The sequence below is a fragment of the Ammospiza nelsoni genome, chromosome 14 (assembly GCF_027579445.1).
Source record: "Ammospiza nelsoni isolate bAmmNel1 chromosome 14, bAmmNel1.pri, whole genome shotgun sequence".
NCBI lineage: Eukaryota > Metazoa > Chordata > Aves > Passeriformes > Passerellidae > Ammospiza > Ammospiza nelsoni.
In genome coordinates, this window is record NC_080646.1 from 7,762,034 (window position 1) to 7,783,232 (window position 21,199).

The window sequence follows — 21,199 nt, forward strand, 5'->3', positions numbered from 1 at the left end:
CAGCTCTCAGTTTGGGAGGGGGTGAACCCACATGCCTAAAACCCATCTAAAACCCATGACCAGCAGAAACACCTTGCAGCTTTCAGTCCTGCCACCCAGGGGGTTATTAACACTCACTAATGAGGGAACACGAGGCCCTTGCAGGAGCTGAGCTGAGCCAGCACTAATGAGATGATGCTCAGCCAAGGATGAGACAGCCAGGGACCCCCAAATCCTTTCTCCACAGCAGACCCTTGTGTTGGGACAGAGATGGGGACACAGCCATGTCACTCCAGGGCTTTCTCCACCATTTTATTAGAAGATGTCCAGAAAAACACATCTTTTCATAGCCAATGCTCAGAGAAGAAGGCACCAGAGTTCAAATGGAGTTCAGGCAAGGGGCACATAAAGATAAGGCACTTGTGCTCCAGCAGGGACAGGCACAATGGCATCCTTCAGCAGGACACGGATGGGGCTGGAAGAGGGGCCAGGATGCAATGGAGATTCCTGCTCTCTGCTCTGGCCAAACCCAGCCTTGCCTCTCTCCCTCATGGCCTTGCCTCATGGACTGGGAGGCAGGACCAGCCTGGAAGGGCAGGTGGGTGTCAGTGACAACCTGCCACTGCAGGGAAGGGCCACCACCCATGGGGTGGCACGGCCAAGTGGGGTGGCAGCAGTAGCCCATGGGGACCATCCCTGCACACATCCCACGACAGGGACTATCCCACGCTGCCCAGCTGGCAGCCACCCCAAGCAGCTGTGAGTGCCAGCTGCTGAGCAACATGTGGAAAATATAAAGGAAGGAAACAAAACAAAACAAAAAGAAACAAAACAAAAAGAAATCTCTCCCCAGCCCACCTCCCCCAGTCACCCCCAGAACAGCCCTTGGAAATGCCCAGCACTGGGTGCTGGCAGGATGGAAACGTCCTTCATCCAAGAAGGATCCCTCCCGGCTCCTTATCTCTCTCGGTAGCAGAAGACTCCAAACCTGCCCTTTCTGGGGAAGCCGAAGCTGCGGACGCCGGGCTCGGCGGGGCCGCAGTTGGCCCGGGGTGTGACGATGGGGTAGCGCACACTGCCATCTGCCAGCCAGCCGGCATTGCAGCGGTCCAGCCCCGCCAACTTCCAGGCCGAGTAGAGCTGCCCCACCCGGGCGATCTCGGCCCCGGCATCCTGGCAGCTCTGCTTGGCCTCCTCCAGCGTCATCCCAGCCGGGCGGTCCAGGTAGAAAACCTCTCCTAGGAGGGAGAGCAGAGCGTGAGAGGGGAGCATCATCCTGAGCATCCCCATCTGGAATACATCACAGTGCAACAGAATGCCTGGAACAACCCCATCCAGGCCAAGTCCTGTGCCCTAAAAGGGAGGGATGGCCCAGGTAGAAAACCTCTCCTAGGAGGGAGAGCAGAGTGTGAGAGTGGAGCACCATGCCGAGCATCCCCATCTGGAACGCCTGGAACGACCCCACCCAGGCCCTAACAGGGAGGGACACACAGCACCTTCCGAGCACCCCAGCCCCCTGCCCGGCCCAGAACGCACCTTTGAGCGCGGAGGAGAAGCAGAAGGCATCGAAGCGGTGCAGGTGGCGGTGCCGCGGGCCGTAGCTGCGGATGCCCGGGGCGAGGTGCACGCCGCCGCAGGGCTTGCGGGGCAGGCGGATGGGGTACTGCACCGTGCCATCGGCCAGCCAGCCCGCGTTGCACCAGTCCAGCCCCTCGCTCCACGCCTGGAAGAGCTGGTTAAAGTTGGCGAGGATGGCACCCTGGTCCTGGCACACTCGCTCGGCTTCGTGGAAGTTGAGCCTGTACTGCCCGCGGGGAGGCTGGTAGGGGAACACGATGCCTGGAGGCAGACGGGACACTCAGCTGGCTCCGCGGGCAGCCCACCCAACCCGAGCCCAGCCCCAGCAGGAGCCACGGGGGTCCCTGAGCCGTGTCAGATTCAGGCTCTGGGACAGGGACCACCTCCGTGTGGCGGAGACAAGGCTCAGGCATGCAGGGATGGGGACGCTCTGGACATGCAGGCGCCAGCAGCGAGTTGCCAGCGACATCTGGTGGCACAGGGACACACGGGCTCGGTCCTGGGGACACCAGGACCCCCTCACGGGGACAGCACCTGCATATACAGGGATGCACAGACTATTATGGGGATGCAGGGAGCACCGCTACGGTCCTGGGAACGCACAGACAGTGGTCCCAGGGAGGCATGGACCACCCCTGTGGGGATGGAGAGATCGTTGTCATGGAGATACACAGGCTTCAGGAACAGGGATACAAGGGTCAGCATTCCCATGATCCCAGGGGGCACATGGACCACCAGTATGGGCATGAATGAACCTCTGTTGGGGATGGATGAACAACAGAGCCACGGACATCACCACTTTGGACACAGTCACAAGGACTGGCAGGGACGAGTCACCCTTGGAGGCAGGGCCAGGGACCAAGGGGGTGGGGCAGGGACAAGCAAAGGGGACATTTCCACAGCTCTGAGCTCCAAAGCAATGTCAGGGCTGAGTCAGGTCCCTCATGACAAGTGAGAAAGAGAGGCTGGAGCAGTCACCAAGGATCAGCATTGGGATATCCAGAGCTGGGAGGGGAGGGGACAGTTCCACGTAATGCAGCACAATGGGAAGATGGGAGGGTAAAGGCAGGAAATGCTGCGGCCCTGGGGTCACTCCCAACTCTGACTCCAACAGCACCCTTGGTGTCCCAGCTGGGCAGGCAGCTCTGGGCTCACTCACTCCTGAGGCCAGAGCCAAACAGCCCCAAGCCACTGTCCCACCACACCAATCATTGCAGCCCCTTTCTGCCGTGATCAAGCTCCCCAAACCCCCTGCCTTGCTGGGTCCCCAAAGGAGAAGGTACCACAGGAAGGCCAGGCTCACTGGCTCGGCACAGAGGGTGATGTGGTCCCCAGCATGCCCCCACCTTGCAGCCGAAGCTCCACAACGTCGCTCTCGTCCTCCAGCCCATCGATGACCGTGCAGCGGAATTTGCCATCGTCCTTCAAGCGCACGTCGCTGATGACCAGCGAGGCCCCGTGCCAGCTCTCCTCACCAGCCTGGCTGATGTGGGCACGGCCCTTGAAGTCCCCAAAGGCCACGTAGGTCTTGCCAACGGCCACCATCACATCCTGCTCTTTGGTGTAGTCGTCCCGCACCTTGGACCACTTGATGCGGATTTTGTGCTTGGGGCCCTGGTCAGGCTCGTAGCGGTAGCGGCAGGGCAGGGTGACGTTGGCACCATTGTAGCTGTAGACAGGGTCTCTGGAGGCTTCCACCACTAGCCTGGATCCACTGAAGTAATCCACTGGGGGGAAGAAGGAAGGTGTGATGCGCATGTCAGGATCCAGGGCTGGGCATCCCCAAACCTTCCCTCCAGCCACCACCTCTTCTACCATGAGAATCCCCAAATATCCCTGAAGTGTTCCTACACGCTCCTCTGAGCCCCACATCCTACCAAGTGATGGGTCTCCACCCCACCAGAGTCAGGGGGGTACTTCAGCCTCTTGTGACAACCTGCCAGCCCCCATTGTCCCCGATATACCTTTGTCCTGCTCGTCGCTATTGTCATTCATGATGTGGTTGTAGTAGAAGCCATTGCGGAAGGGGTGGTAGGAGCCACTGGCCAGGTGCAGCAGGGTGGCCTTCAGGAGCAGTGGGAGCAGCAGCATGGCTGGGAAGCAAATCCGGGCTGCAGAGGGGGAAAGGACTGCTGTGACACCCCAAATAGCCAGGAGAAAGCCAGCACGGCCTGGCAGTGGTGCTAACCATACCAGGGGTGTGAGGAGAGGGTGGGAAGAGACAGCAGAGCAGCTTGCCTGCCCGCAGGGGAGAGTGCAGGCAACCTGAGCCGTGCCCCCACTCCCCTCCATCCTCATCCTCCCGCCTGGCTCACACCTCCACATTCCCTGCCCATCATGGGGGTGCCCACTGGGGGGAACACCTGGCCCCAGAGCGAGTCGGGGATGGGGCAGCTGGAGGAATGGGATCCCAGGGTGTCCTTTGGGCAGGGAGTACTGGGAAAAGATCACGCAGGGGTGCAGGGGGAGAGAAGAGGCTGAGCCCCACTGCAAAGCTGCAAGCTCAGTTTACAGAGGCAGCCGAGCGTGCAGCCCGACCGAGGAGTGGGCGAGAGAGCTCGGGCTGCCTCTGCTGCCCCGGCTCGGGACAAAGCCCTGCAGCACTCACCTTCCTGGCCAAGGACCCCCTGCTCCAACCCAGGGCTGCCCCTCTGCATCACAGACATGGCTGGCACCGACCCCACGCGACACATTTGGCCGTCAAAGCACGTCCCATCGGTGGGGAGTAGCCTGGCTACCCCACGACGCCAGAAATGTGCACTGTCCCGAGTTCTGGGGGCCAGGACGCTAAAAAGTGCCCTGCCCGGGGCTCACCCAGGGTGCTACCAGAACTGGCTGCTTGTGAGCATTCCCGGAGCCGGCAGAGGGGGCCCGGCACCCGGCAAGCCTCCGGCAGACCCCTTCCCACCCCGAGGGGGGGTCTGAAATCCGTGCCCTGCTTAGACAAGGCTCACCAGTGCCTGCAAACATACCCCGGGGCAGGGGGCTGGGGGAGAGCAGATGCTCAACCCGGAAGGTTCCAATACGGGGTGCAGCGGTGCTCTCCAGGGTCCGGGCTGTGAAACCGGCTGCTCCCACCGCAGCTTGCTCAATCCCTGACTTTCCCCTGCAGTCAGTGCCTCTGCTCACCCTGGGGTGCAGCCGCACTTGCCACCACCCGCTGGTGCCAGCAGAGCCGGTGCCCGAGGGCGCAGGGTGCGGGCACAGCCCGGGAGCTGGCACTGGCGTGGCGCTGCTGGCACCGCGGGGACACCGCGGGGACACGGCGGGGACACGTGCTGCCCACGCGACACAGGGGGGGCTCGAGGCTCGGCAGCTTCACACCTCGCTGTGCAGGGCACAGCCCCGCTCCCCCTGCGCCCCAGTGCCGGGTGACCCCCCCAGAACCCAGGGGTGTGCAGTGTGCCCAGCGCTCTCAGCTGTGAGCATCGTGCTGCAGCGCCCAGCACAGCGATGCCTGGCACCTACAGCAGGGATGCCCGGCTCCCTGCATGGCAATGCCATCCCCCCTGCCCTTCGCGGCCAGCAGGGTGCCCATCGCCCCGGGTGCCAGCCCTCCCCAGTCCCGGCACTGGGGCCAAGCCCTACTCACGCTGGCTGCGGGCAGGCGTGCAGGCAGGCTGCAGGCAGATGCACTGTGTTTAGGGCTCTTGCAAGGCTGAGAGGAAGCAGCTCCAGGGCCTGCCTCTTAAAGGGAAACACACGCCTTTCCCAACCCCCTGCTCGCAGCCCGCAGCTGGGGTGGGTGCCCCGGCCCCCGCCTGCCCACCATGCCTGGGTGATGTCCTCACCGTGTGTCCTCACACTGCCCACATGCTGCCCACACACCTTATCTGCGGTGTGCCAGCTGCCTGCACTGCCCCCGACTTGGAAGGGGCAGCAGTGGGGAGAAACCTGTCCTATTCAGGCTGGTGGGATCCTGTGATGTCCCATGCAAAGCCCCAGTGCCAGGGAAGAAGAGACATCCCTTGTGCCACATCCCACTGGAGGGGACTGGCCACTGTCTCCAGACAAAGGAGGTGTCCAACACACATGTGGCAGGAGCACTGCAGGCACAAGGAGCTCGGGACAGGTGGGCTGTGGCACGGAGTGATCTGTGCCCAGTGCCTGCCTGCTCTGGAATTCAGGAGAGACAGCTGAGCTGCGGGGTTCAGCCTCTTCAGGGTCTGCTTGATGCTGTGGGGACAAGGCAGAGGTACAGAAACCAGGGCAAAAACTCTGGGGTGCCGAGTTGCACCCATCTGTGGGGGCATCATCCCTAAACTTGGGTGATGCCCTCCATGCCAGCTCCCCCTGGCACACAGACACAGCTCCAGGAGGATCGAGTCCTCAGGCAGGGCAGCACGGCGGCGGCACCGCCAGGGGATGCCGGGCAGGGGATAGACAGAAGGGACAAACAGAGGAACCACGACGCGGCGTGTGCCCTGACCCATCGACCCACTCTCCCAGCCCAGCGCGCCGCTTCATCCCCCACTTTGTTGTTTTACAGCGAGGAAATGAGGCGCGGGGGCCCCGGTCCAGCTCTTGCCGCCGTGCAGGATGGCTTCAAGCCGGAAAGAAAACAACCCGTGTAAAAACAAACGGCCCGAGGCTGGCTGGGGGTGAAGGGGGCCGGGAGCCCAGCCCGGAGCGCTCGGGGTGCGATGCTGCCTGCCCGCCGCCGCCGCGCTGATAGCGAGCAGCCAGCAAGGAAACGGCGTTATCAGCCGCCAGCGCCGGCACCACAGCTGCCCCGTGGGAAGCCCCGAGCAGGGATGGCCGCACGACCCTTGGAGGCACTGCTCTTCCTTGTTCTCCTTGTGCCTGCACACCCTCATCCCTGCCAGCCCTCCCTGACCAGGGATGCTCCCTGCACGACCCGGGGTCTGGAGGCACTGCTCTTCCTTGTTCTCCTTTTCCCGGGGCCTGGAGGCACCGCTCCTCCTTGTTCTCCTTTTCCCGGTGTCTGGAGGCACCGCTCCTCCTTGTTCTCTTTTCCCGGGGTCTGGAGGCGCTGCTCTTCCTTGTTCTACTTTTGCCCGCACACCCCCAGCCCTTCCAGCCCTCCCTGACCAGGGATGGATGCGGCACCCAGGGTCTGGAGGCACTGCTCTTCCTCGTTCTCTTTTCCCGGGGTCTGGAGGCACTGCTCTCCCTTGCTCTCCTTTCCCTGCACCCCCGCAGCCCTGGCAGCGCTCCCCGAGGCGGGACGCGGCGGAGCCGGGCTGCCCGGACCCGGGAGTGTGACGGCCGGGCGCGCCGCCCGCTCGGCTGCCCGGAGCAGCCTGTCCCGCAGCCCACAATGCAGGCACAATTACACCTTCCGGCATGGGGCCATGCACTGCCTGCATCCTGGCCGAGGGTCGCTGCTGACCCCCAGCCCTGCCACTTGGCCGGAGGAGGTGGTGGGATGGTGTCCCAGCTGCATCCTGGCTGTCAGTGCCCCGCTGCAGCTGCTTGCCCAAGTTGTTCTGGCGATCCAGCAGTTGGGATGGTTCCCTGAACCTCCGGCTGTGCAGAGAACAGACAGCCCTGTTGGGACACGCTGCTCCCTGGCATGGCTGTGCCATTGTTCCAGAACCGAGGAACAAGCCCCACAGTGTCCTGCACTGCCTGCACCACAGTACCTGCCAGCAGCCATCCTCTGCCCGGCCTGAGCAGGGGAGCAGCAGCAGCAGGGAAGGGGACAGGGATGCTTTCTGGCACCTCTTCTCAGCACCAGCTCCTGCCTCACCTTAGGCCACTCTTTTCTGGACATGGGCAGTGATTTCTTCATCTCCTCCTATGGAGCAGAGGCATGAGGAAGGATCTGGCCACCAGCAGCCCTGAGGAAGAAGGGATCTCCTTCATTCCTTCCCACCTCTCATCCTCTTTTTGTTTTCTATTCCCAGAGATGTACCTGGGTGTGACCACAGGTTTCAGGTTGAGCAAAGCTGTGCAGGGTCAGGGAAGCTCTGACCTGGGAGCACATGTTTAGGGCACGTGTCTAGAGCTGGCTGAACATTTGGCTGAATGGGAGCCATAAAAGTGTCATCCCCATCTTCCCCACCTCAAAGCCAGCGCCTGACAGCTCTGCTGTGGCCTCACCAGAGATCTGTCCATGAAATGCTGCTTGCACAGGATGATTCCAGCAGGAACACTCACATTCCTGGTGGGATGGAGGAGTTTGTGATCTGTGCTGGGCTTTCCGGGTGGTGTGAGAGGACGCTCTCCCTGACAGCTGCTTCCTGAGGATCCAGCTGCCAGCAGCTGGCAGCAGCCAGCAGGGTGCCACAGCCTGCCGGCCATCCCGGCCTTCCTGCTGTCCCAGCAACCCAGCCATGTCCGGGAAGAGCATCCAGGAGATAGGGACAAGCCCCAAGGGGCTGTGCATGGCGGGGAGGGCACTCTGGCTCTCCCAATCCCCCCATCCTGCAGCTCCAGTGGATGAAGGAAATGCCACAAGGCTGGGAAGGGGCTCAGTATCCATTAGAGGGGCTTGCCTGGGGGGTAGCAATGGGCAGGGGGAGCAGCAGCAGAGGGCTGAGGATGCATCCCCCGCCCTGGTGTGCAACATCCTCTCCCATCACCCTTCTCATGGAGCCCCTGCCATATCCCTGGCTCTTGGCTGGACTCAAAGCGAACTGCTCTTATCTCTGCCTCAGCTTCTCGATGATAAGGGTGGCATGTCTGGAGGTGAACTGGGCAGACTGTTCCCCCTGTCCCTGTCTCTATCTGTGGCTGCTATTTGTCACCAAGCAGCTGCAGCCACAGTCACAATGAAGTCAGCCCAGTCTTCACAAGCAGATCCCCAGCTCCTCTGATGCACACGGCTGGCACTCCCAGGGCAAGGCAAGAGCCCACCTCCCATAAGCAAGGCCAAGGAGGAGATGCCTGGCTGAGAAAGGCACTGCTGGCTACAGGGAGGTGCAGAAGACTGTCCAGAGCTGCAAGGACAGAGAGCTGTGGTAAGATATAGATGACACTTGGCTATTCATGCCAATTTCAGGGGTTCCTGCCCAGTGTGGCAGATTCTGGACATGAGCAAAGCTCCTCTGTCCTGTTCCCCACAATGTTCCCTACATGGGATCACACCCTCGGTGCAGGCAGATCCTGCTCCAGCAGCATCCATGCCCCAGCCCTCCCCAAGAGGGCTCTGCTGGGAACATCCCCACAGGCAGCTCTTGCAAAATTCACAGCTCCCTCCAGCCCTGGGAGCGTGCCTGGGTGTAAGAGCCGATCTAGCTCCAAGCTGGGGGATTTGCTCCAGGATCAAAGCCAAAGGAGGAGACACAGGGTGTGGGTGCTGATAGAGGCTTCCCCTCCCCAGGTCCCATCCCGCTGCGCCTGGCCAGCTGCGAGCAGACTCCAGCAGCTGTGACAGGGTGGAGACGGTGGGAAAGATGCACACAAAGCCCTGAGATACCCTGTTTTTCAGGCAGGGAAGGGAGCTAGGAGGGTCTGTGAAGGCAGGAGAGGTGCAGGGCCAGCACAGCAGCTGGCACCCCCTCAGGGTGGAGGAGTGGAGGGGCTCAGAGGGAATCCTGGAGGATCACCAGACCAGGGGGGCTTTGGGAGATGGACTTTGGGGAAGCACAGATCAGACAAGCCAACACCCCCAAAAGTTTCAGCTGGTTTTAATACTGTCAGAGACACCCCAGAGTGGGGCCATCGCTGCCATCCCACTCGGGCTCCCTCAGCCCTTGCCAAAGCAAACCCACTGCCAGCCCAGCCCCACGGCTGTGAACATCCCAGCAGGCAGGGGAAGCATCGCTGCCAGCCCAGGACAGCCTGCCCGTGCTCCCACCTGGGACTCACTCATCTCCTGCTGCTAATCCCAAGGGCTCGAGCATTGCAAGAGGCTCCCCTCCACCCCATGTAAAGGGAAAAAAATCAGGTTACAAAAAGGGTCATGGCACGGCCCTCTGCCCACTGCATTTGGGTGGTTTAATCACCCACCTTTCCCATCTTTTCCTTGCATCCTTCTGGCTACAAACCAACTCTCCCCACTACCAGATCACAGTCCCCCTGGTCACCACTGGGCTCTGAGGACAAGGGATGGCCAGGCATGCCAAACTGCAGTAAGCTGGGGATGATGGCAATGCTGAGACTGGGAGGCTGCTGGAGCTGGCATCCCAGCAAGGGGAATAGGCAGTGCCCACCAAAATGCCCACTGTGGTGCCTGCCAGAGTGCCCAGCAGATAGAGCCACCATCAGTGGGGATCTGGTGCCTCTCAACAGGAGCTGTCTCATCACTCCACTCGCACTATGTGGTGCTGACATTGCAGGCAAGGAGACTCAGGGCCTGGCAAAATGGGTAGGGGACAACAGCTGAGATTTATCAGAGGATTTTCACAGCCCCTGCTTGCAGACAAGCAGGGAGCACGAGGGACATTGGAGGCTGCAAGCCAGGGGAGCCTGCCCTAAGACCCTGAAAACTACTGAGCCCCAAGACACAGCTCAGGCAAGGGACTGCCACTGGCTGTAGCCTCTCTGCTGGAAGCAGAAGCAAGAAGGAGAAAATTTGTCCCCAGGCTTAGCTGAGAAGATAAAGCCAAGCCCTGGTTGCAGGACAGGGTCCCCCAGCAAGGCCTCATTTGCAGGATGGTGTCCCCAAGAAAGCCCCAGTTGCAGGAGGGGGTCAGCCCTGGCTGGAGCAGCAAGAGGGCAGGAGCCATCCCCACATCCCACCTGCAAGGGCCCCGTAAAGTGCAGTGCTGCAGCCCCAGCACCACCGCGGGGCAGGGCAGCCCTCTTGGCCGCCTCCTGAGTGTGGGGACATGGAGAGGGGGGTGTGAGGGCAGAGCAGGAGTGGGCAGGGCAGGCAGGGTGCAGGCTGGGCAGCGGGGAAGAGCAGCCCCGTCCTTGTTCTCCATGCCTACTCATCGCAGCCCAGCAGCTCCACGCGCAGGGTGATGCGGTTGTGCCAGGCCACGGGCAGGATGCGCACATAGCGGGCGTAGAAGGGCACGTCGAACACGTTCTTCTTGTGGGAGTAGTTGTCACTGTTGCCATGGAAGATCTAGAGGAGAAAGGTGGGTTATCAGGGCTACCAGGACCCCAGGGCAGCGGTGACAGCATCGACTGACAGAGTTCAAGAAGCCTTTCTCAGCCACATGGTGTGAGAGTGAGAGCACTCTTGGGGTGCCCTGTGCAGGGCTAGGAGCTGCACTCAATGATCCTTGTGGGTACCTTCCAACTCAGCATATTTTTGTGATTCTGTGACCTCAGCCCCACCCCTCATCCCTCCCCACCACGGCATGTCACAGACACATTCTATGAAAAATTCTTTTTTTAGGATTTTTTCTCTTGAGAAGCTGAGAAGCCTCAAGAACAAAATGTAAACAGTAATTATTTGCCGCTGTGGAATGCAACAGGTGCATCTGTGGTCTTATGTAGTTGTTTTTAATTAATAACCAGTCAAAATCAGCTAGTTTGGACTCTTTGTCCGAGATACAAGCTTTTGTTATCATTTTTTTCTTTTTTTATTCTTAGCTAGCTTTCTGATGAAATATTTTCTTTTATTTTTTTAGTATAGTTTTAATATAATATATATTATAAAATAATAAATCAAGCCTTCTGAAACATAGAGTCAGAATCATCTCTTCCCTCATCCTAAGACCCCTGTGAACACCACCACCACGGCATGCCTGAGCCCTGGGAAATCCCTTTGCCCTCCTCACACCCACCTTGGTGCTGTTTGTCTGGGCATCCCGGTACAGGGTCCAGGACGTGCCGTTGTCACTGTAGGCCACCTTGTAAGCTGCCACATACTGGATGTGCCCAAAGTCACGGGCTCCCTGTGTGATGATGCCTGTCACCTTCTTCTGGTCCCGGAGGTCAATCTGGAAGAGACAAGGCTTGTCACAGCTCCTTGCAGGAGCAGCGCTCCCACCCTACAGCACCCTTCACGCTCCAGAGGCAGCCAGGAAGAGCTGGCCCCCAGGGGTCAAGAATGGAGAAAACACCACTTGACCCCCATGCCACACAAATCATAAAACATGACTGTGAAATATTTCGCCCTTCAATACTCACAGCGTCACTCAAAGCAACCAGAAGCGGGCACAAACTCATCTCAACTCCCTTGCCCACTCCTGCCACCTCCACATTTTGTGCTGGAAACACCAGTGTGGGAAGGACAGCAAAAAATCTCAACTCAAAAAAAATACAGGATTCACAGAGGAAATTCATTTCCACTGGAAAGTAATTCTGGCTGAGAAAATATGCAGTTGAACACAATCTGACATTTGGGTTCTAAGCAAGACGGTTTCTATTCTCTTTACTCTGCCACACTGTGTTTACTGCTGCTGGCATGGTACAGGGTAAACCACCAAAGGAGCTGAAAGCCTCATTAATTTAGCTCTGTTTTCATGCTCATGGAGGGCAATTCCAGTGATACAACACACATAAATCCTGAGTGCACATGTAAATCTATGCACATATATACAAACAGGCAGCCTGTGGTGCAATAGCCCAGCTCAGCGTGTCATCCTGACCCTGTCATCAGCCAATGTCTCGATAAGCTGGTTTATTTAGAGTTCTGAGACAGCTGCTTTTAATCATTTCCCAAATAAAAAGCAGGACAAATATCTAAACTGCTTTGTCCTATTATGTCATGGAATCATGTGAAAAGTACAAAAACAGGGGAGCAAGGGAAAATGAGAAGGAAATTTCAAAACTATTTGTTTCTATTCCAGACTGAGAAGAGAAAAGCAAGCCTGATTTTCTCCTGCAAAACAGAAACATGGTGTTCTGGGCAGCCAGAGTGTGTTGGGATGGTCGCTCCAGGCTGGGATGGCATTTCCTCAGGGGGTGAGACAGAACTGCGGTGCTGCATGCTTGATGCACCCCACAAGAAGGTGCAGATATGGCACCACCTTGTTCCTATGGGCTGATTCTGACCCAGAGCTCCAGGACTGCTCTTAAAAGCAGTGGCTGTGGTCCCATCCTGACCTGCCCCTGTGATCCCCGCTCAGGGAGAGCACTGCTGGACTTTGTGACCCACAACAAGGCTCTGGTCACACCAACCCAGCTGTTCAGCTCCCCTGAAACAGGAGGTGGCCCTGGGCACAGCTGAGGAGCTGGTGAGGAGATATCAGGTTACAGAGACCAGAGACCCACCTGCAGCCACTCGGACTGGTCGTTGTTCAGGGCTGTCCACGCGTTGGTTTTGCCTGTCATGTCCAGGCGAGCGTAATGAGGGTGCCAGGTAAAGGCATCGATGCCCCAGGTCTTGAAGGAGCTGGAGGCTGTGATCTGCTGGTCGGAGATGAGGCGGGATTTCATGCCCAGGGGCTCCGAGCAACCTGCCGTGTTGAAATACACTGTAACACAACAGTTTACACAGGCAGTGAAAAGGAAAGAGACAAGTGCAAGCACAACCCCACAGATCTGTCAGAAGCCATCCCCACATTCTCATTCCACTGCCCAGAGCGGCACCAGGGCCGAGCAGGGAAATGCTCAGCAGATGAGCAGGGCGGTCTTTTCCCAGGATTTTTAGCTCCCAGCTATTCCCTGGCTCACAGTGCCTCCTGCTGCAGGGATGAGTAGATGTCCCCACAGCCCAGCCCAGCCCAGCCCTGGAATACAGAAAGCTTTGGCAGGAAGCAGAGAAGGATGTAGAAAGAGCAATGCAAAGACATCCGCAGCCAAAAGCACGGATGGCACCACACCCACGCAGCAGAGGGACAGGACCCAAGCCCCCACAAGATCCCACTCCCACACCGACAGGCGAGTCCCACTCAGCTCCCAGGGATGTGCTGCAGGGCAGGAATGCAGGAGGCACAGGGAAAGGGCTCAGGCTGATGATCGCTTACATTTCCCAGAGGACTTTGATCCTCTGCTTCTTTTCAAGCTCTCCAGCAGGAAAAGCAGCGAGTTCACAGCTCAGACAGGGAGGGGGCACAGTAAAAACTCCTGCCTTGGGAAGGTGTTAGCAGGGTGAGGATGCAGCTTGAGCTGGCTGAGCCGATGGGATTAACGCCTTGCGCTCCCCAAACGCACCCCTGGGTATTCCCAGGCACCAGCATGAGGAAAAGCAAGCACTGACAAACTCCCTGTCCTGAGGGACCAGAAGCAGGCCAAGGGGTGCTGCCCTGCCCTGTGTCAGCCCCTGCCCTGCCGCCCTGGGAGGGGACAGCACTGGCATTTACCGTTCATCTCGCAGCCGATGAGCTCGAAGCGCAGCGTGCAGGCGCGGCGGCACATCACGGGGTAGATGCGGATGAACTGGGCCGTGATGGGAGGGTTGAACATGTTGGTCCTCATGGTGCCATAGTCCACGTTCCCCTCAAAAACCTGCAACAGTAAGCAGTGCTCCATCTCTCACAGTCCCCTGCAGCAAATCCCTTGCACGGCAGACAGAGATCTTGGCACTGCCAATAGCAAAAGAGGGGGAAGCTGGGCTCTGTTTTTGTGCCCTGGAACAGTGCAGGACCTTGGAGGAGCTCCAACACTCCCAACAGAGCTTTGCAACATTCCCTGCTTCATCCTCACCCCCACAGAGCCACACATGCAGCAACACCCACTCCCACCACCACAATGCTCCTCAAATCATGACAAGCAGAGAGGTGGCTCACTTCTTCCTTTTTAACATAATAAATAGAATCAAATTGCCTTTCACACACTTTTTCCACTGCTTCAGAAACAAGAGGAATTTTTCTATTTTTTTTAAAGCAAACCAGATACTTCCAACCATTCCCTGGATGCTCAGAAAGCCAGCAGGAGACACTTGCCATAAAGAACTGCAAGTGGAGAGTAGGCAATCTACAAGTATTCCCACTCTGAGACACACTGTCAGCTGGTGCTTGCTGCAGATACATCACCGAGCTACCCAAGCTGCTCAGTAGCACTCCCAGACCAAGCCCAGTTCCCACAGGGTGTCAGTGATACTATCTGAATGACCTAAATCAGGCAGTGCTGCTTCTTTGGTTATGCTTATTATGGTCAATTAAACAGAGGCAGGGAGTATTGCTTGGCACTGGAACTGCCTGTGCCATCTCCCTGCTAGCAGAGTTCCCATCCCAACGCAGCTTTGCCCCAGGTCAGAAGCACTTTCCCACACACAGGGATGCAGCTCCCAGCCACTCCAGCACCCACAGCACCGCTGGATGGGAGCAGCTGGGACATCCCTGCACACAGCATCGCAGCCCACCTTGTCTACATCCTTTTTCTCATCCTTGAAGAAGGTGAACTCCCTCCCATCGAGGCTGTAGGCGACTTTGTAGGCGCGCACAAACTCCTGCTGCCCCACGCGGCGCGCGCCCTGCGTGATGATCCCGCTCAGCCGCATCTTCCGCAGCAGGTTGGCCTGGGGGGGGGAGAAGAGGATGAGTGGGGTGCAGTGACAATGGCCTGCACAGCCCTTGCACCCACCAGGATCACCAAGTCTGGGTGGGAGGGTGGGAACTGGGACAAGGAAAGGGGCTGCTCCCTTAGGGAAAAAGCACTCCATCCCTCCAGCCTTGCATCCCAAGGTGGGCAGAGCAAGGGGGATCATCAACCCACGTCCCATCTTCCTCCAATGGACTTGCCTCCTCCAGGCACATCCCAAGATAGCCCTGAGTGGCAGCTTGACGCAGCAATTTAGCCCCACACTTGCCACCAGGAGCAGTGAAATGGCATAACAGCAGCACTGCAAGACCAGCCATGGCTGCTGGGCTGCTCTCTGCGCTGGCATTCCAGTCCTGCCACAGGTACCTGGATCCAGGGGCTCTTGTCATAGTTGCTGGAGGTCCAGGCGTTGACAATGCCGTGGTTGTTGAGGCGGGCGAGCTCCGGCCCCCAGCGCTGGAGGCCAAGGAAGCCATAATAGACAGAGGATGCTGAGAGCTGGGCATCAGAGATGGCTCCTCCTTCCATGCCCAGGAGAACAGCACAGCCTGGGCGCAGAGGGGAGATCAGGATCAGAGAGAGACAGTAACCAGGGAGCAGAACTAGAGGTCATTTTTTCTTCTCTGGAGGCAGAACAGGAGAAGGAGGCCAGCCCTAGTGCCTGGCTGTCCCCAAGGTGGCCTCTCTTCCTCATCCCTCAGCCAAAATCACACCATCCATCAGTCCCCCTCCAGCACAGAGGTCTGGAGGAGAAAGGACCTTTCTGGGGCACTCCAGAGAGGAGAAATTCCTGAGGATGTTCCCTCCATTAGGACCAGGCCTGCTGGCATCAAGGATAGCCACAGAGGCCCTCCAGATGCCCTAAACCAGCTGGTAAGAGCCTTCCTGACAATGAGGGACAGACAGTGGGGAACAAGAGGGAAAGGGAATTCAGTACAGCTGGTGCCAAAGACTTACGGCTGTGGCAGGTCTTGCCCAGGAATGGAGAAGGACACTTGCAGGTGTAGTCACCATCCAGGTCCAGGCAGGTGCCTCCATTTTTGCAAGGCTGGGAGGAGCACTCGTTCTTGTCTGGGAGAGAGAGAGGAGCAGCTCAGGAGGCAATCACAAAACCAGTCCCAGAGAGGAGACCCCTCATGCAGTGCAACAAGAACAGGGGGAGGCATCCCCTGAACAAGGGCCATGGCAGGGTCCCTGAAGAGAGGGTGGCACAGGTAGAAGCTTGAAGCCAAGGATCTCTCTATGCTGTGTTCCCACAGAGTGCAGCCATGCAGGTGCACCAGGACACACAGTCACATCAAGGCTGGGAGCCTGCATGGAGCAGGCTGAGCCTTAAGGTACCTCTTGTGTTATTACTTGAGACACCAAGTCCCTCCAGAGATGCAGAGCAAGGTTCAGACATAACCCACCCCACACCATGGTCCTTCCCTCTACCCTGCAAGCTCCAAACCAGCCCATAATCCCTGAAAGCCTGGTGCCCCACGCAGTCACAGCTGCTCACAGGCCCCAGCTGTCACCCCAGGAGTCCCCAGGCTCTCAGTGGACAAGGTTCCCCCTCGTGCCCCCTGCTGTACTCACTGTTCTGGCAGTGCACCCCATCGTACCCCGCAGGGCACTTGCAGATGTAGTCAGTGAAGACATCACCCCGGTTTGGGACCAGCTGGCACTCACCATTGTTGTGGCAAGGATTGGGGTGGCAGGGCCCTAGGGAAGGGGAAAAACAACTGTAATATAGGCACAGGTGGAAAATAAGAGCAAACAGTGTGTTTCCACTCCCCAGAGACATTGCATTGCCCCCAAGTTCATCCCGTCACCATATCCCTACTCAGATCTGTGCTCTGTGTGTCCATCAGCCATCAGAAGGACTGAACCCCAATGGTGTAGGGCCAGGACAAGGGGAGCACCTGGGAAAGGGTCAGCTCCTCACCTTTCTCTGTCTCATTGCAGTCAATCCCAACATAGCCCTCAGGGCAGATGCAGAAGAAGGGGGCCTCATTAATCCCAGTCAGGCAGGTGCCCCCATTCTGACAGTGGTTCACGTCACAGAAGTCACCTGGAAGTAAAGCCAGGTGTCACTGCAAGCCATCCCTAAGGCAGCCATCCACCAGAGCCCCACACACACAAAGGCATCCCAGCCCAACAGCAGGAAACTGGTCTGCTGCAAACCCCACAGGGAAAGGGAGCCTGGCAGGGACAGGCAGCTGGACCTTGCATAGGGCTGCTGGCATTCAAATGCAATGGTTGAGACTGGGAGCATAACCAGCAGCAAGGACCTGCCTTGTAATGGCATATTGAAAAAGAGGTTGAGCAGACACTATATGACAAAGTGAAAACAGGGGAAACCCAGGTTTTGGTGCATTAAATGCTTTTGACACTTGGCTGGAAAATGTGAGTGGCCAGGCTGGGGCTCGCTCAGGCATGAGAAGGACAGAATGATTCAAGGGAATGGGGCTGGTGCTGTTGCTGGGGTTTGCTAATGTAAGTTTGTACTTGTAAAAACACCAAAAAGAAAAATCATTGTAGGGGGAGCTCGCATTCCTCAGCTCCCAGATGCTGGAGTCAGGCAGGGAGGAAGCACAAGGTCCATCTCTGCAGGATGCCTGCCAGACCTCCATCATTCTCCAAGCAGCTCCCACAAGGCTGCCCTGGCTCACAGGAAGGTTCCCCCAGGGAGCTGGTGGGGCTGCAGCATCTTCCCTGCCTGTTCATCCATCCCCAGCATCTGCCACGGTGTAGGGTTTATGTGGCAAGGTGGTGGTGGCAGGGGGCTGCAAAGGTGGCTCAGCAAGAGGACAACAGGAGCTGCTCCCATGCTGGAGACAGCCAGTCCAGCCAATGCCAAAACAGACCCTCTGCTGCTCAAAGCTGGTGCCCATCACCAGCATGGCTTCTGTGATAATATATCCAAGATAAAGTAAAAAATACTGTGCAGCAGCTGTAGGAGAGGAGTGAGAAAAATGTGAGAGAAACAGCCCTGCAAACACCCCCGGCAGAGAATGAGGAGGGAAAGGAAGTGATCCAGGAGCAGGAGCAGGGATTCTACTGCAGCCCATGGAGGAGACCTGTCTCCCTGAAGCCTGTGGAGGACACAGGGAGCAGATATCCACACTGCAGCCCACAGACAGCTCCAGGCTGGAGCAGCCTCTTCCTCAAGGGCTGTATCTCATGGAAAGGACCCACACCAGAGCAGTTAATGAATAACTGCAGCCCATGGGAAGGACCCACTCTAGATATTTTCCTTTTTTTCCCCACCCTGTCCTGTTGAGGAGGGAAGTGAATGATGTCAACCCACTGCACCCTCCAACCTTCTACGCTCCATTGCTGGGCTGAATCAGATTGCAAAAGCTGGACTGAAATTCCTCCCACCCTCAATTTATTCTGCCTAAAAGCTGCAAGGCAGCAACATTCCACAAACCTAGACCAGATTTCCACAGGACTGGTTGAAAGCCTCAGTAACTCCTCGTCAAACAGGACAGCACATCCCTTGATGCCAGGCATTTCTCTGCTACCCTGCAGAAGCCAGAAAAAGGGCTGAACCCAGGTGGAGACCTAAGAATAACCCTTCACTGCCTCCATGACCTGGAGAAGGTGGAAGTTGATGAGCTGTGGGCTCACTGCCCAGACGAACACCAAACAACGCAGGTTTCATTTGCCTAAGCTACTACTCAATGAGCTCCTACTCATTAGTCCTTTAATAGCAGGACTCCTTCAAGTTAATCCTACTCTTCCTGACACTCCACATGTGTAGGGTACACACTGGTGGCAGGCAGCAACCTCCAGCATCAGGTGGAGGTTTCCATAAGGATGCTGCAGCTCCCTTAGCCCAGCCTCGGGAGGCAGAAAAACTTGGGCACCAGTTCAAATCACTGCCTGTGCTGCCCAGCCTGTTCTGCATGACCTCATGCTCCATCAATGCGCTGCCATGAGCTACAGCATGGGAGGAAAGGGCTCCCGCTGATAGTGGGGATGCCTGTACTCCACACCCCTCCACCCCTCCACAGGTCTTGGGCACATCCATCCACCCCATCCCACGGATCTCTCCCAGTAGCCCGTCAAGGCCACACAGACTGAGCTATTTTTGTTTAACAGTGGGACACAGCTGCTTCCCCAGGCACACTTATGCTCCCCAGCATCAGCACTGCCCCCAGGACAGGAGTGTCTGGGGTGTGACACAGCAGCAAAGCAGCAAGGTCTCCTCCCAGGGTTGCAGCAGGAGGGGTTTTACACTTCACTTATTGCAAGTAACTGGACTCCCTTTTATCCCCTCCCAGGAATAATCCTTTACATAGTGGGTGTTGGTAGCCAGCCCCCTGCCTAGCAGTGAGGCACACAGGTCACTTTTTCCATTGTAGCAAGCAGTTTTGGATGCTCCTGTTTCTGGGCTGTTTCAGGCCTGGTTTCAGAGCTGTTCAGCATCTCCATCCTCCACACATACATTTTTCTCCAGTCAAGGACAGAGCTGTCGCAGGCTGAACACTCAGGAACCAAGGCAACAAAGATCAACTACTGCTTTTGGAAATGTTTGCTTATATGAACCCACAGGCTGGCTGGGAGGCAAAAATAACATCCTCCAAATACTGGGACAGCTCATACCAGCGGGGCTGGGGGAAGTCATGTCTTGAGAGGGCAAAAAGGGCACCTCAACCATGCAGGGAGAGCAAACATAAACAAGGCCTTTCTCACCCCCTCCTGCTGCCCTTTGTCCCTGACCTGGAGCCTCCACTTAGGCTTTGCTCCCCTTTTCCCTGGTCTTATCCATCCCTTCGGGAGCCAAGCGCCCCAGGCATGACCCACGGGGTTATGATGAAGCTGCTGCTCCCCGGGGCTGCCCTGGCCAGGCCAGCTGGGCGCGTACCAGGCGGTCCCAGGGACGCTGTTTACATTGCGAGCACGGTTATCTGAGCCTGAAAGCACAGGACAGCCCGGCTCAGAGACTCCCGCCTTGGGAGAAGGGACGGGGCCGGGGACCCGCCATCCCCGCTCCGGCAGCAGCAGCGGCCCTGGGGCTGCACGCTGTCCCACTCCTGGACCCGCTCACCCTGCACCCCCAGCTCCTCTCGCTGCACCTCCCGGATCCCCGGCACCGCCGATCCGGGCATCTCGGGTTTCCCTGCACACACCCCCTACACCCGGACAGCCCCTGCGCCCCGGATCCCTTGCCCTCCACATCCCCGGCATTCCGGGCTCCCCTGTACTCTGGATCCCCCGAAACTCATCCTCTCCTGCACCGCGGATCCCCTGCACACCAGGCAACCCTGCACTCCAGATTCCCTGCGCTCTGCCTGCCCCGCACCCCGGAATCCCTGCACACCGGACAGCCCTGCACTCCAAATCCCCACTGCTGCGGATCCACAGCACTCCAGCCTGCCTGGCACCCAGGTTTCCCTGCACCCCGCATCCCCTGAGCCCCGGCACCGCAGATCCCCGGGATCCCGGCGCTCCTGATCCCCGGTTCCCCGGCACTCCTGATCCCCGGCACTCACCGGACACGACCAGCAGCAGCGGGAACGCCACCGCCACGGCGAGCAGCGCCCGAAACAAGCTCGCCGCGCTCATGTTGCGTCCCGAGCCGTGCCGTGCCGTGCCGTGCGCTCCCCCCGAGCCGCTCCGCTGTGCTCGGCTCCGCTCGGCTCGGCTCCGCCGCGGGCTCGGGGCGGGCAGTGACTCAGCCCGGCCCGGCGCGGCCCCACGTGCTCCGCCGCCCGCCCCCGGGGCGGGACCGGCCCGGGACAGCCCGGCCGAGGGTCCGCGCTCCCGGCGTGCAGCAGCGCGGAGAGTACAGCAATAAAGCAGCGAAAGTGTCTCGGCAAAGTGAGAGCCACCACGGGCACGCTGGTGATGCTCAGTGAGGGACACTGCTGGCTCACCCCATGTCCCTCGGGTGGCCGGGAGGGACTTGCCGAGCCTGGCAGTGCCCACGGCTCCTGGCCCTGGCTGGCAGGCACAGGGTGCAGAGTTGGACCGGAATGTGCTGGGGGCTGCCAGCACTTGGCAAAGGGAGAGCTGTTTTGCAGCATAAACCCCGCTTTTCTGTCCCTGGGTGGGATGAAAGCTGGAGAGGGCTTCCCCTCCGATGGACAGTGAGCACAAGTACCCTGTGTGTGCTCTGTGTGTGCCCTGTGTCATCCAGCATGCCAGTGGCATGCTTGGGGTTTTCCCAAGTTCCTCCTAACTGGCATCAAGGAAATCAGCTTGCAGCCAGGTCCAGCAAATATGTGAAAGGGATTGGCAGTGACATAACAGCTTTCTGCCCAAAGCACTGCGCCACAGCTCCACTGGTTTGGCCACAAACTAGCTCCTTTTTGAGCTGTGCCTGACCACCAAGAGCTAGAAAAGCCTAGCCACGCTCTTG

The 21,199-nt window shown here is 58.4% G+C and overlaps 2 protein-coding genes across 3 annotated transcripts; both read right to left on the reverse strand.

The window, feature by feature from the left end:
• Window positions 1-280: 280 nt before the first annotated feature.
• On the reverse strand, window positions 281-5,209 carry HAPLN3 (hyaluronan and proteoglycan link protein 3). The gene is made up of 5 exons (XM_059482244.1): window positions 5,150-5,209; window positions 3,522-3,668; window positions 2,904-3,284; window positions 1,516-1,818; window positions 281-1,217 (listed from the first exon to the last, which is right to left on the reverse strand). The coding sequence occupies exons 2-5, from the start codon at window positions 3,646-3,648 to the stop codon at window positions 937-939; spliced, it is 1,092 nt and encodes a 363-aa protein (XP_059338227.1). The 5' UTR covers window positions 3,649-3,668; window positions 5,150-5,209; the 3' UTR covers window positions 281-936.
• A 3,927-nt stretch (window positions 5,210-9,136) lies between these two features.
• On the reverse strand, window positions 9,137-20,512 carry MFGE8 (milk fat globule EGF and factor V/VIII domain containing). Of its 2 annotated transcripts, none has more exons than XM_059482271.1 (10): window positions 20,331-20,512; window positions 16,775-16,900; window positions 16,426-16,551; window positions 15,805-15,918; window positions 15,214-15,395; window positions 14,669-14,824; window positions 13,668-13,812; window positions 12,637-12,821; window positions 11,205-11,360; window positions 9,137-10,537 (listed from the first exon to the last, which is right to left on the reverse strand). In XM_059482271.1, exons 1-10 carry the CDS (start codon window positions 20,401-20,403, stop codon window positions 10,394-10,396), a joined length of 1,407 nt encoding a protein of 468 aa, XP_059338254.1. In that variant the 5' UTR covers window positions 20,404-20,512; the 3' UTR covers window positions 9,137-10,393. The 2 variants fall into 2 exon arrangements, with proteins under 2 accessions (XP_059338254.1, XP_059338253.1); XM_059482270.1 differs by having other exon boundaries at window positions 12,637-12,839.
• Window positions 20,513-21,199: the final 687 nt, after the last annotated feature.